This window comes from Mercenaria mercenaria, unplaced genomic scaffold (genome assembly GCF_021730395.1).
Source record: "Mercenaria mercenaria strain notata unplaced genomic scaffold, MADL_Memer_1 contig_4449, whole genome shotgun sequence".
Taxonomy (NCBI): Eukaryota; Metazoa; Mollusca; class Bivalvia; order Venerida; family Veneridae; genus Mercenaria; species Mercenaria mercenaria.
This window is the reverse complement of record NW_026462677.1, coordinates 29,431-45,883: the sequence shown is the minus strand read 5'-3', so window position 1 is coordinate 45,883 and position 16,453 is coordinate 29,431. Positions and strand designations below refer to the sequence as shown.

Below are 16,453 nucleotides of genomic sequence, written 5' to 3'. Positions count from 1 at the left end.
CATAGTTTTCTTTTGAGTCAGTATATAACGACTACAAATTACCAAACAAGACCTGAATGTGTCGTTTCGGCCGCTCGTTCAGCGTGGAACTCACCACTGACATTAGAACCACAAGATGTGATAAAGTTGTAACCAGTGTGATATAACTACGAAAGCATTTTTGTCTTATGGTTCAATAAAGTATACTGTTTTTGATGGTTTGTATTCTAAGCATAGTGGGATATTTTATGTAAAACAATCCTTCCTAGGTTGAAATATGATAATCTTAATATAGGTTTCGGTTTATGGCCCTTTATGATATCGGGTTATTGGTGAACTTTATTTTGTTAATTCTATCTTCCACAAATATAGAGTGCAATAAAGCCGTTTTTAAGACAACTATTTAAGGTTTATTATGACTCACGGGATACTACATGGCCCATTATCTGGTATGGTATCGACAAATATAGTCTTAAATAAAAACTGAATTATCATACCTAAAAACAAATAGTTCCATAATAAGTTCCTTTAATACATTGTGTTTGCTTGGGGAATAATTGAAAATATATTTCTTCATATAAAATGTATACATGATGTACGTATTTTATGTGTTTATGCATAAACATCATCACATACACTATTATTTTATTATTGTAATTACATTATATTCTTGTTATTTTGTCTAAGAAAAAAGTCTTGTTTATCTTTGGATAAATATATCGGAATATCTAAAAAGAGATCAATAGACATACCTTACTTACTGGACGGCAAATGGTAACACTGTCAAGTGATTGTAAATTATGCTTGAGAGAAGACTATATACTTGAAATCGTCGAATTTTAAAAGCGGAATAAGAAAGAATATGAAAATCAAAATTGACAAAAGTTTGTTCTGTGGTTTAGTGTTAGTTTTTATTACAATATATATCTGCAAACTTCATAAATTTACTTTGGAATCATTATTGTCGGAGGTAATATTCTCTCTTTTAATTACAAGCATACATAAAAGAAACAATAACAATAAAATATTTGCTTTAAAAGATACTTTCAAAAAATAAAAGATACTAAGGCTTTCAACAAATATATTATCGTATTTTACCTAGCGTTTACATACATGTAGTTAAGAAACACTGTATTTTTATTATTTATTATGTCAGTCAATATGTTAGAAATATATATTGTTGATTTCGTCTTGAGATGTTTAATAAGAATGATAAGTTTCTAAGACGCATGCCTGACTTTATGTAGGAACCTTTGTACATAGTACTAACTGTACAGTGAAACTTTGTCGAAAAAATAATTATTTAGTTGCTCGTTAGAGTCATGAAAAATTACAGTTTTTACTTTGTTTTAGATTATGGTCTCATTAGTTCGTCTTTTATTGGTCGGCTAGGTTCTTTACAAAAATATGAACCTTTAAGTTATCACTTAAGGAGGTAGGTTACCTTAATATTTGTATGTGCGCATGCCCAACCAGAAGCTAATGTGACGATTTACGACAACGTTTACAACAAACTAAATGTGTTTGTTTATCCATTCTTCTGAAATAAAATCCTGAACCTGTCTCCGATCTGATGCTTAATGGTTTAATAATGTAGACATAATGAACAAATTGCCACAGAAACGCTTCAAAACATTGTTGCCTTAAAAATGACGTCATTGACGTCATGACGTTACGTGTCAATCACCTCGCAAAATTGATAGCTTTTATTTTGAAAGTACGTAATTCTTTGCATTTTCTTTATTTGAAATATTTTCAAACAGCCATTATTTGCTGGAATATTTTTATGAGTATTTCGCTCTGAATAATGATCAATATTTTGCTTCATTTATGTTATATTGAAAGGTTACTTAATACGGCCATTTTCAAATAAAAATTGAACAGTTTGAGTTACAATACTTATTTTTCAGTTTCCGTTGATAATTTGTTACTTATATACTAAAACTAAGCTCTAAAATGGTTCAAATTCCAGTAGAAAATCGTGGTTTCTTAAATTATATTGATATTACCATGGAAACGAAGCCTGTGACTTATATATCTAAAAGTAAAATTCAAAAGCGTTGACACTGGTCTATATAAGGAACACAGCTTCGGCATTTCATTTGCATTTCAACAATATCCATGAGAATATAAGCAGCATGCAGAACGATATTTTTCCTACTGCTATATGTATTTTAAGCTGTGAAGTTTGATTAAATATGTGCAAATAACACGAAAATATTACTTACGTCAGAAATAAGATGTTTTAAAGCTACATTACCAAGAAAGATAATTTTATTTAATATTTTTATAAGAACTTACGATAAAAAGCCAGATATAAGCTATTTTAAACATCTTTGTTGCAATGGTTTCTTTAAACTTTAAGAAAAATAGGGTAAATATATTTCACCATTTCTGGAAAATATTGGTTGTCCATATTTAAAATATCGTCAAGATACCTTGAGGTTCCATTAAAAGCTTCAATAATTTCAAATTGTGTCTCAGTGGATAAACTAAGCATGAAATCTCGTTCATAACAGTATAAGAATAAATCAGCAACGAGGGGATCGCAGTTGGTTCACATCGGGATACCAATTACTTGTCTTAAGTTTTATTGCCAAATTTGACAAATATATTATCTAGTAGAAACTTTAGAGCTTCAGAAACCTGATCACAACTCCATAGGTTGTATCTCTTGAATGCACTGTTAGAAAAGAATGCTTTAGTTTCATTGCAAGCCAGATAATTAACGTTTTCTCTTGCAAATGTTATCTCAATTAAAGCTACATGTTTGTCTTTAATAAGATTATGTGGTAAATTAGTATAAAGAGTAGAAAAATCATGTACTAATAATATATATATATACTAATTTGTGAACTTCGTAACGAATGAATTGGTATAAGAATAATACGCCAACTAAACAATTATATACTTTTGATCATTGTGACAAAAATGATACTATTAATTACTGTCACAAAAAATGACCAAGGTTAACTCAAGTGTATTTTAACATTCTAAACCTTTTGATGGATTAGCTAAAAGAAAGGTGATTGTCATTTCTTTTTAACTTCACTTGCCCCTCATCGATGTTGGTTCGAGCCTCACTCGGGGCGTTGAATTCTTCATGTGAGGAAGCCATCCAACCGGCTTACGGAAGGTCGGTTGTTCTACCCAGGTGCCTGCTCGTGATGAAATAATGCACGGAGGGGCACCTGGGGTCTTTCTCCACCATTAAAGCTGGAAAGTTGCCATATGACCTATCATGTGTCGGTGCGACGTTAAATCAAAAAAAAATCTTTTTAACTAACACAACCATTTTATTTATTCTAAAGAACCTCTGCACTATATTCACCAGAAGTTTCTGTAACGGTAGATTCCGCAAGGTAAATGCGATTCCGCACGACTCGGCCAATATGAAATTTAGGTGCATTTGTAAACATGAAAAGTGAAATAACTTCTTTCGGCACAGTTTTTGATATGGTTCTCGTGTTACCATCAGATAGTATATACATCTGTATATTGCTTTGTTTTTAACTCATACACTTTGAGACCTTGATTATTCTTGGCAAACGAATTTTGTTTTTCGATGTTGTAAAATGCATATAGTCTTTTATATTTTTTCTTACGAATAATGATAACTTTCATATAATCATACCATACCTGTAAATTATCGGCAGTAATAAATTTTTAAAAAAATGTCTTTGAGTTAGTTCGTTTGAAAATGAAAGATAATGCTCAACTTTTTTGTTTGAATAATTACTCATAGATCTTGAAGTAAACTATATTTTTGGGAAACACATCCGAATATATGCATACTTTGTTCAGATTACTAAATAGTCCTAGAAGACCTATTTGTCACTGGCTTCATTTTTCCAAGTAGGAGCAAACGTTTCGGATTAAATTTTGCCTTTCAGCATGAAAAATGTATTTTATATATTATATATATATTATATAATTGATGTACTCCGGTATTAAGATTTCAACAAAAAGTAACATCAGATGCAACTTGAAAGGTGCCATCTCTACTTTCCATATTTTGTTGTTGTTGTTTTCTGTGCTTTACACTACGCTGGTGCCCGATTTACGACAAATCATCCATTAAATCCTACGTAACGTATTGGTACCATTGACATTCAACAGCACATGCATACATTATTTATCGGATATTCCCGTCCTGTGCGAAACAATCCGGATGTTTCCGCTATCTAACGGACATTGGCGATGTTGTAGGGAATTACCGTTCTTAGAAGGGAAACGTACAATGAATTTGCTTGAGAGGAATTGTTTACCGCTCAAAGGAGGGAATCGCTCAAGAAAGATGCCGTTAGGTAACCGTCCGTGAATAGGCTCAATAAAACCAAAAATGTAACATTTTCATTTCTGTCGTGTTGGTCGGCCGGTGGAGTTTCGATTTGTCTGTTTTAAGTAGTTTAAAATTAAGTTAAGATAAAAGTTAATGTTTGAACAATCATGTTGAGAATATCTGATCCATATATATAACAATTCATCATGAAAGTGATCTGGTTACCCCTAATTTAAAAGGACGTAAATGTACATGTGTATGTAATTGTAAGATGTTTATTTACCTGAAATAATACTAATGCTAATACACAAGATCTGATCCACTAGTTTTCAAAAGTCAGTAATGCTAATGATAATTTAATTCCAAATTTTGGCAACTAATGATGCTTTTGCAAGTAATAAGTTTATTAATTTTAATCTGTCTGAAACTCTCAAAAAGTGATAGTTCATGGTTTGAGTGATTATAAACTCCATATATTTAGTCATATTTTAATTAAAGTAAGGAAAATGAACTTATCTACAGATATTTCAATTTATATTTCATCAGTAAAAATTATAATGCTATATTAGCTTCAAAAGCAAAATGAAAACAACTGAAAACAAAGAAACGTAGCAGAATCTTGTTATTTGTTCCAAACCTTATAATGTTTGGCGTAGTCTCTTCCATTCAACCTGGGTGAATAGCTGGGAATAACTTTTGTTTTATCATTATTTGATGATATGTGTATCTGTTTTCTCTGATTAAAGATATATCGCACAGTTTTATATTTGTATCTGGCAAAAATTTTATTTCGGACAGAATTTCTTTAAACTTTGTGTGTTGACTAAGAAGCAAGTTTAAAACGGAAATATGTATTAAACATTATAGGTACTGGGGCTTGATCTAGAAATATCTGTCCTTGAAAATAGATTTTTCAGTATTTTACGACTTTAAAGGGGAGATAATTCATGACCAAGGCTGGATACCTATAATTTGTTTTCGATTTGATTCTCCGTCACTAAACACAATTTAAAGAAGAAATTCCATTTAGTAAACCATAAAATATACTAGCGTAATTGTTTGCTCCTAGGTAGTTATGTTTACCAAAGAAAAGCTACTTTGAGACTTACGAAGTGTTTATTTAGTCTTCTAAATTAAAAACTAGTTATATATGAACAGGAAAATTGCACAAATACGTTTAAGTGTATAATGATCTTTTGTTTAACATTTTATACATAACGGGGTATACACATCTTTGTTATAGAGTGTAACGGGAACAGACAAGTCAAAGTTATTTCAATCAAAAGAAAATTGTAATTTGGCACCAAGGGAGTGACAGTCTAGTATTTGCGGTTTTGGCCGCACGACTTAAAGGTAAGCGGCCTCAGTGCCTTACAATCACAAATAACGGGTACTAAACAGTGCCTGCGGTACTGACTGTGCCGGCGAGGATTGAAGGCACTTCGCTTCCTGTACCACAGGTACTTCGTCAATGTTTACAAAACGAGCGAGATCGGAGAGTGATTTTTGTCATTTTTGTCATTTTGTTACTGCATGGAGTAATTTTTCAAAAATCGGGGAATGTAGCGGGGTGTAGATGTATCTTATCTACATATCCATGCTAAAATTTGTGGCAAATGATCAATTTCCTAGAAACGTAAGGACAAATAAGTTGAAAATGAAACGTGATTTTTTCACATCAGTGACTGTTTAGACTCGATTTCTTTTCGCTGACTCAAACGATGTCGTCTCTGCCGTCGTAAATTATATTTATAAATGATATGTGATCTGCTAAAACATAAAATGTGTCCAGAAAATTCCGAATTTGAACGTTATGCCACTTTTGGAAAAGTGCCGCAGGCATTTTGACGATGCCGCAGCCCCTTCGAGGTGCCGCAGGACTTTCAAAAAGTATCTGGACATAAATTTGGCCGAAACTAGACAAACAGACAAATGGAAGAACAGAGAAACAACATTTCCTTCAAGAAAACGAAAAAAAAAACGGGTGTGGAATAGTATGCAGTGGAATGCAAGTCAACTGGAGTCAGGTACCCTCATATTGTCGTATTTCAGAAAGCGGTCCGCAGAATAAAAAACCCTACTTTCGTTTTTCACGTAAAACAACTCGAAAACAAGCGAATATTAGCATGAAAAGTGTCCTATCTTATGTAAAATTAATTCCACGAGTGGAATGATGCCCATTTGGCTCCCGATTTATGCGAAAAGTAGAAAACTTAAGATCTATTTATTAGGGACTTCTTTCGACTACACCTACACCACGGAACCACATTTTTGACCAGATTACTGCATTATAACCTCTGCAACGAGGTAGGTAGGTAGCCGTCAGGATACTTCAAGAAATAATCGTGATAAAGCGAAGTTTTCTAATAAGAGTCTCAATAGTCAGAAGTTTCCTGTAAATATTATTGCGATGATTCACATTATAATCTCGATACCATTTGTGTAAGAGCCCATTGTGGACAGCTGACATTTACTAGCTAGACAGTTATTACGGTATAAAATCAGAAACTATATCGCTGTTTGAAATTTTCTGTAGTTATTTTAATAGCCTAACGTTTCCTTGAAATATTAAGTATATCTACAAAAAAAAATTTAAAAATGTTTTCAGAAAAAAGGAGAACTTAATAAGTATAGCTCATAAACGATCAAACGGGAGAATTTTAATAGTTTTTACATGTACGTAAAAACCTATTTTATCCCCTGCAAACAAAACTTTGAAAAAAAAAACAACAACATATCGAGCAGCATAGGGTTTTTATTCTGAGGACCGCTTTCTGAAATGCGGCAATATGATGGTACCTGACTTCAGTTGACTTGCATTCCACTGCATACTATTCAACACCCCTTTTTCTTTTCGTTTTCTTGAAGGAAATGTTGTTTCTCTGTTCTTCCATCTGTCTAGTTTCGGCCAAAGTTATGTCCAGATACTTTCTAAAAGTGCCTGCGGCATCGTCAAAATGCCTGCGGCACTTTTCCAAAAGTGGCATAACGTTCAAATTCGGAATTTTCTGGACACATTTTATGTTTTAGCAGATCACATGTCATTTATAAATATAATTTACGACGGCAGAGACGACATCGTTTGGGTCAGCGAAAAGAAATCGAGTCTAAACAGTCACTGATGTGAAAAAATCACGTTTCATTTTCAACTTATTTGTCCTTACGTTTCTAGGAAATTGATCATTTGCCACAAATTTTAGCATGGATATGTTGATAAGATACATCTACACCCCGCTACATTCCCCGATTTTTGAAAAATTACTCCATGCAGTAACAAAATGACAAAAATGACAAAAATCACTCTCCGATCTCGCTCGTTTTGTAAACATTGACGAAGTACCTGCGGTACAGGAAGCGAAGTGCCTTCAATCCTCGTCGGCACAGTCAGTACCGCAGGCACTGTTTAGTACCCGTGCAAATGACACCAGTACAGGGATGTGTCCACTTTCTTATATGTCGCATTGACACTGTACATATATTTTTACATTGCAACTATTTTATTACCTGAACAAGCTTAGCTTTGTCAAAAGGCTAGTATGCGGCCCGTTGTCAGTTTAACTTCTTGCAAATAGTTACTATATGTTTTAATCTTGCAGCTGATACGACGCAGATAATCTATTCTTGAGAGGGTGTCTTCATATATACTACAATTAAGCACAGTTTCTGGTGCAAATGCAAATAATTTATTCCTTGGCGGGAACCTTTTAATCGAGTTTCTTTTCTCCACAACCGAGATTTTTGGACTTTGTCGTAGATTTTCATATAAATTCCTCTCGTAATATTGTCCCACCGAGTCGGGCCGATATAAGCAGCATAGGGGGCTTGCAAACTTTAACATATTTTTACAGCACTGTTAAAGAAAGAACAAGAATATGAATGACATGTGTAATATGTTTTATTTGAAAAAAAAATGATAAAATAAGTATATCTATTTATTCGTTATTAATTATGGTTATTCTTGAAAGGATTCCCAGGACCAAGCATCTTTTATGTAAAATGAATGTGTGAATCAAATTACTTGGCTTATTGTCGATCAGGACTAAAATACTAACCTGAGGTACATAAAATCTAGAGGTACCGTCGACAACCTCCATATCTGCAATGTAAGAAAGGACTCGCATGGTCAGCAGATGAAACACTCTTTATTAGAAAATATGTATTGCTAAACAAGCATATTTTCCAAAATTGTAAGAGGTTTATGACTGGCCAAATGACTTCGATAAAGGTATTTCCGTTTCCACACAATTATAACATCGTTAATCCTATGTCATTGCTTAGAAATATGGACTTTCGACAACAGTTTAGCCCAAGTTAAATAATATAAATTTATATATAGTTTTAGATATGATTATCATTATATCTAAAGATTGTTATTGGAGATGTTTTTCAGGTGACTGAAGATGATTTTGGAAAGCCTTACAGAGAATACGAACGGTATGTTTATTAGTTTAAAGTTAAAATTCTGTGTATTTCAGCAGCTTAAGTTTTGTTTCTTGGAGATAAGATTTTGAAATAAAACTCTGCCTATAGGTAGCTTATAGAAGACAAAGATCGGAATTGCACTTAGAGGCAGTTGAGTTTGGGTAAAGGTCATTGCTACTTATGCAAAAATAAACAGTTTCCGTTGAAATGCAGTACTGATTGATGATCTGAAACAAGACTAATTGGAGGTAGATAATCGACGTTTTCAAGTTAAAAAAAAGATCAAAATAATTTCATTGATCTGCAGATTTTGAAACTTGCACCGCGGCTTAGTTGTCCATTGTACCTTTTTGAATGATGAGTACAACAGATGGATAATGGTAACTGATCTCTGGCTGGGATTTAACTGTTGTTTTTTTGTTTTTGTTTTTTTTTTTTTGTTTTTTTGACGGGGGAGGGGTAATAAAAAAGGGCCATTTTTTTGCCAAAATTTCAGGGTCAAGGTAACAATTAATTTATATAAATATATAATTAGAAATTACTTGTTGAGATGAAACGTGGTGTGTAGGTAGCTGAATATGGAAGAAAGGTTGGGGAAGGGGGTTGGGGAGGTCTATGATCATTGCGGTCCAGGTCACTTTTACCGAAAATAAAAAGAAATATATTTGAAAAACCTTGATTTCGCATTATTTCTACATCTTTTGTTTCATCGTGAATTGGTACAGAACTTTATTTTTATTTAGTACTTTTACAACAAGTGGACAATCCACAGCAAAATACAACGATTTAAAATATAAATTATGAACCTAGATTATTTATCTTAATTAGATTCCCTGTCGCAAACTTTTATAGATTATAAATGTAATATTGAAGCTTTCGTCGATTTAAACGAAATTAATCTTATTTGACTTACGTTACACGTTAGCACTGCTCATTCACTCGCATAATAGCAAATTATTTGGCATAGGCATATTGACCAAAATACAAACATCGTAAACTTCTTATAAGGTGTATTTTTGCACATAAGAGACACACAATGACAAATATCTATGTTCAATAGAAAGACAATAGACAAAATTAGCATAACCGAAAGAAGGATGAAATATAGGCTAAACTCATATACGATTAACAAATCAGATCAACGTTTGTAACTTTAAAAAAAAAAGTTTCAAGAATTGATGTGACCCACAATCTTATAGAGTTTGCGGATAACATCTCCATGAAAAACAATTCAGCTTTTAATTTTTTTTCTTTTGCAGATATGTCTCTGTTAAATTTCAAAACCAAATCATAATTACGATAATTAAGTCTAAGTTTTAAAATAGGTTTTTACCATGTTTCTTATTAAAGAAATGACTAAACTATGTTTTAGCATTTGTAGAGGCATCTAAAGAAATAATTTCAATACTTGTGATATATTATTTTATAGTGTTATACTTTTGTCATTGTGTAAATGCGGTGATGATTTAAAGGGAAGTATGCAATATTTGGCAACATTTATAATATGAAAGAACTAAAAGCAAAAAAAAAAGAGAGAAAGAAAAAGCATCAAAATCTGACTACAAGCAAAAAGGTTATAGCCATTTGAATACCACCTGTGTACTCAAATGGCAGCAATATTTGGCATCATTCTTTCCGTGTATTGGCATTACCATATATGGAGAATCAGTGAATAACAACTAAGAGAAACATATTTTACGAGCGATAATATAATATGAACCTTAGTATGTGTGCAAAAGCATATACCTTAAGTTTAAGCTCCTTGATTAATTGTATTTAATATAATTTTGCCATAAATACAATATTTGGTGATGCCCATATAAGGAAATGAGGATGATCTCGCTGTGCCAGAAATGGTTGCCAGTAATTAATTGATAATATCTAAATTGCCATATTTTTTGTCTGTAGTCCGATTTTCGTAATTTTCGACAGTTTACAGTATTCACTGAATTCTTTCTAAATATATACATTGTCAAATGATGAATATTCCCCTTCAATATGATCACATTTTGGAGGAATAACTGAAAGGTTGGTTATTTTTTATGTGTACACAGTACTTGTACTAAACAAATCAGAACATACCTTTATGAGTTCAGGTAGTGAAATTTACTTTTATTTCTCCTTCTTCGGGCTTGTATTAACATTAAAATAGACGTTAATTTGCAATTTCAAGATGTTGATGCCTCAAGAGGTATAGAGAATAAAGTATACATTCCCTACTTAATTCTTAGTGCCCTTTACTTTGCCAATTTTATAAAGTGAAGATGGTAATAATCGAGATTCTTACTTTCATTAATTTTAAGTATTGGTCAGGCATTTATTATCACATTTTATATACTTCTAATGAAGTGGTATAGTTTAAGCACTATCATCGAAGCTATTAATGCAATACTTGTATCATTTTGTTCTTAAAATTCAGCACGTTTCGTTTTGTTTCGACTCTTTATTTTTGACTAATTATACACTTTCTCTGCCTTTTTAAACAACAGTGAAACCAAAATAAAGTCTTTAATCAGATAGTAAAAATTATCTGATCTGGAACTTGGATTCAGGCGGGTTGTCTTTTATAACAGATCATTTTTAAAGTGCATTACCAGAGAGATTTTCACACTCAAATGCTGTTAAAACACCTTTTACATACGCACGTTTCATGGTCGAAGGTAAAGGTATTTTTGAAAAATAACGGATATGTCAAGAAAAAATTAAAGAAATGTGATCAATCAAACCGACATTCCAGGACATTTAATGGCTTTGATGGATAATATATTCAATTTTTACACGGTTTGGTCTAGAATAGTTTTGACCCACGTTTACTTCCTTTTATAACATAAGCAGATTCCCTAGTGGTGCGTTGGTATGCTCGCTCTTCCGGGCTCTGTCACCAGCAGGAAAAACATGCGTTATTCAATGTCAAAAGGATCATGGTAATGAAATGTGATATACTATGAAAATTCAAAGTTAATATTAACCATATTTGAAGTTACGACATTCATAGAACCAGTTTTGTACTTAAATGTTAAACAATTAATGACACTTTTGTAGAAGCCTAGCTATGACATCAAACAATCGAAGAACGGTTCCTTATTATTATAAAAGACTTAGGTTATTATGCAAAGACATAATTTCAGTTTATTCAAAAATATGAAGAGCATCATTTTCATGCTGATGGAATGCAACTTACCATAACATTTGACTTTTACCAATATATTTTCTCAAACTTTTATACAGGTAGAATTTTGTACATTGTTATGACATATTTTCTTAACGCCAACTATTCTGAAATTACAGTACACGAGTTAATTGCTATAATAGACTTGTCATTGTCAGTATTTTATAGGTTGTTATAGATAATACTTGAGAGGATTTTCACATTTCATATTATCTCAAGAACGGACCGAGCCTGCTTTTATCCCATCTGTGCTTCCGAAGGGAAATCGTCATAGATTTTATTGAAGTGTCAACAGTTAGTACTTGTTTTAAGAATGCAAGTAATGTGTTGCGACTCCGCTCACTGTGCGGGCTCCCAAGGTCGCCCATTGCTCATTTTATGGCTTCTTGATAATAAATAGGTGATTTTTATGTTGCACCGATGAGCCGGTGCGAGATAATAACAAACCATGAAAAATACTAATTTACACAAGGTAATAATTTACCCAGGCACCGGTTGCTGGTGTGTGAGAATAGCACATAATGACATATACTAATTTACAGGAGGCACATTAATGTTGCTTCGGATTTTGAGAGTAGCCCCGTCACCTGGATTGTTTAATGCTAATTATAGGGCGAACAGAATAGAGGGGGACCGTTCCAAGGCGGTGTCCCACTCTGTTCCTTTGTTTATTCGTTTTGTCCTCTTGTGTTGGCCTTGTGTGCGGGTGTTTATGTGCGTGTGTCTGCCGTGTTTTAAATAGATACCGCTAAAATGTCAACATAACGTGGCCTCACTGTCCCCTAAGGTCATATTATATCGACAGAACATTAAAGGGACTGGCCTCCAGATCGTTCGACAACACAATTTTTGTTTTAGATATCTGGAAATATATGCTTTTTTGTTAAAAAGGCTTTAAACTTAATTACTGACAAACTATATGATACGGAAAAAAAGATTTTTCGATGAAAAATGAAAAGCGTTTGTAACGCTTTTACTCCAGGTAAACTGTCTCGATTATAAATATCTATATTTTGTAGTCATAGTCACTAATTCCGCTATAGCTTTATTGGTTGCGAGGACGGGAAAATGTCTTTATTGTATTGTCGCGGTGGTCCGGGGTTCGATTCCGATGAGGTCATCTTTTTTTCTTGATTTGGAATTTTTATAATAATTTAGAAACAAAAACTCATATTCTAATGTTCATAATATGACCAAACTTCAATTTGAGAGAAATATTATTTTAGCCAATTCTGGAGGTCAGTGACTTTAACATAGAAAAATCATTATAATTCAAACACATATCGTAGATAAATGTTTGAATATCTCTTACATTCTAACTTCATCATATTTGTACGATCTGTTATTATGCATCAGGATTATAATTAGCTGCAGAGATTTTAATTTGAACATTCGTTCAAAAACTATTTGAATATCGCATGACAGCATACTGAGTTGTAAATGTTACATGATAATTATACATTATGTCAATGTCAGTATAAAGGAAAATTTATGTTTGCTTTTGAGATGATCATGGTTTTGTCTTTTGAATTTGTGTTTGTGAAGTTTTTTTTTTCTCTTCTGTTGATGAGCATGTATCTTTCTTGTGAATTGTGCTGGAGAATAAATGCCCAATATTTAACATAAGAATTTGCAACCCGTTGAACAACTACATGTTTATCATAATGGAACTTGAATTCACTTTAATCTATTAAACTTGGGGTATCGACAAAAGTTAAATAATTTCATTTTCATTTGTGTTTTGCTTTTTCGTAGGTTTGTAAGCACTATTGGAGTAAATTGCCAAAACAAAACAAGATGCGGGCCCAAAGCAGAGTCAGGATACACTGTTTGCATGGACAGCCCGTTTAAACCCAAGAAGCCATGTCTCGTTTATTCTTTTGGGTACGTATTAATTAATTTTCATTGATAACTGTGTCGGACGTACTCATATATAGAAAATTCAACGGATCATTTGACCAGACGTTTATATGATACCCGAAACTGTCCATTGGAATTAAACAACACATGAATTTATATGCAATTGCCGACAGAAAATATTACATGTGATAAGCTTTTTTAAGAACATGTCTTTAAACATAAACATCTCGTTTGTAAGTGGTAATTTCACAATATAATGGCGGAACCAAACACAGTTGCAAAGATAACGAATTACTTGCAGGGTCCTTTATCATGTATTTTAAATTATGACCAAACGTAATAATTAAATACAGTACTTTGGTGTTCTTGCTAAATCTGACAAAGACGCAGAGAATCACTAGCGACACAAGTTCTGTATGTGCATAGAGTTTCTTGTAATTTTAATTTGCAGAATGACGCGTCAGTTAGTACTAAGTGTAGATTTTAACACTGATTTAATACGTCTCCTACATTTAAAATGTATTGAATTAATTGCCTACTTTTTGAGTGAATTTGAAATTTTGCTTGGACCATACTAATTTACAATTTTTATTTTGAATGTCATGGATATTTTTAAATCAATTTTCCAATAGGAATACTTGATTATATCTGTGATCCTACTTAATACCCATCTGAAAATACATTTATTGCGGATGTGAGTGTTGTTAAAATCTACATAACTGAAAGAATTTGTAATTATAGTAAGTGAAACAGCTAACAAGCCATTCTTATATTTGTATAACGTCGGCTACATATTACATTTGATTTTTTGGTTAACTCCCAAAGCAATGTGACCTATTTCAAGACAATTGAACTGTATCAAGGAGATAGAACAGTGTAAATAGAAACAGCAGAATGAAAACAGTCATGTAATTAAATAAGTTTGTATATGATAATACCGCAAAATATCTACCGGTATGTTTTAGGTTTTTAACCTTGCATTAAGTCAATAACATTTTTTCCATAGATCGCACTTTATGTTTGGATTTGAAATTGATGTCATGCAGAAGTTCAAATGTGAAATCCATACTTTCGACCCAAGGTATGTAATAAATATTATCCCGTATACTTTATCAGAGATGTTGAGACGAGAGTCAACAGGATTAAACACGTGTCACATAAATTATTCTTAATGTAAAAATTTTACTCATGACTTGATTTTATGCGACTTCTTTAAACACATTTATCTCATGGTATTGTTAAATGGGAATCTTGATCGAAGATAACTTAATGAGTTGCTAACTGTGAAGTTTCAAACTACAATAAATTTATAGAAAATGATGTGTGATGAAAAGCTTTTTAATATGTGAAAATAAAGAAATGAACATTAATAAAATAAAACAGGATCATTAGTTCTGTATTAAAATTACTAACTTCTTTGAATTCATATAGTCAGACTCACATACTAATAAGGCAAACTGTGACAGGATGGACGAACCGGGGACAGCAACTACTAGAACAACTTAACACTCATTATAATATTTCCAAGTTTATTTACAGAAAATGATTATTTACAATGAATGAAGGAAAAATCTAATTAGAAGAAAAGAACGAAAAAAAATCTGAGCTCAGTATCTGTTTTCTAGAAGATGTGCAGTCCTATTAATAACAGTTCATTTCTATCTCGACGTATCACAGTTGTTTCCTTTTACTTCAAACTTAAAGTAGCACTAAGAACTAAACTTAAGAAATGTCAGTCTAAACCACGAAAACGTTGACCCCTTTTCGGCTTCCCATGTCCAGTGTTTGTAGGTGTTTGTAACCCTGAGCTGTCTCAGTTGACTACAAAAATCAGCGTCTTGGTGGTTAAGGCACAACCATGGGACGAAGGATCTCTGCGCTGGGAAATCACATCCAGGCTAGTAACGACAAATAAACCTCAGGTACAATACTTTCGGGTCGTGACATCATCACCAGATAAAAAGTCGTTTGGTGGAAGAAGCTAAAAAATATAACATATGGTAAGCACCATAGCAAAAACAAATAAGGGCATAAAACTGCTCCTGTGGGTACACCATACATCCATAGGCTCCCACAAATAAACGTGCTACTTTTACAAAATATACGTGCTACTAAGTTCATACGTCACGTGATTACAATACGTCACCTATTCCTTTCATTATTTCTCAAATTTAAAATAACTTACCAGTCTTAAGTTAAAGTATAAAAAAATTATGATGAAAAATTATAGATAAGGAAATGAATATAACTGCAGCTATTATTTACAACCACAAATTAACAAAATGCAATGCAAACTAAACGTTATCGACTACCATACAACAAAACGGACATTGTATAGATATGCTATTGACTGGCACAAAATAATTTCAAATTACAATAACATATTAAATACACGGTACTATATTTGGCAGCACATATATTTATACATTAAAATGCAATGCAGTACCGGCGTTCCATAATTTATAATCAAAAGATTGACATATACGTTTTATGATAAAGGTAACTTTCTAATTACTTTATTACACAATTTCAAATATAAATTGTATAAATTATACTAACGAAACATTTTAGATTCTTCTTCCGAAATGAATGGTTTACAAAGGTCTGAAAAACTTAATGAATTAGCCTGACATACCGAAACTAGCTTATCTCTTGCCGAAAAGTAAACGCTTTACAAAATTCTGTAGAATGAACAAAAATTTACTACATAAAGATCGTAATTCAAAATTTTTACAAAAATC

At 32.4% G+C, this 16,453-nt stretch overlaps 1 protein-coding gene across 1 annotated transcript in view; it reads left to right on the top strand.

The window, feature by feature from the left end:
• Positions 1 to 284: 284 nt before the first annotated feature.
• LOC128553885 (probable methyltransferase-like protein 24) overlaps positions 285 to 16,453 on the top strand; it is a 43,165-nt gene continuing 26,996 nt past the window's right edge. The window contains exons 1-4 of the mRNA XM_053535080.1: positions 285 to 949; positions 8,652 to 8,695; positions 13,608 to 13,736; positions 14,719 to 14,793. Of these exons, the coding sequence (XP_053391055.1) occupies positions 842 to 949; positions 8,652 to 8,695; positions 13,608 to 13,736; positions 14,719 to 14,793 (356 nt within the window). The 5' untranslated portion in view covers positions 285 to 841. The remainder of the gene's footprint in view (positions 950 to 8,651; positions 8,696 to 13,607; positions 13,737 to 14,718; positions 14,794 to 16,453) is intronic.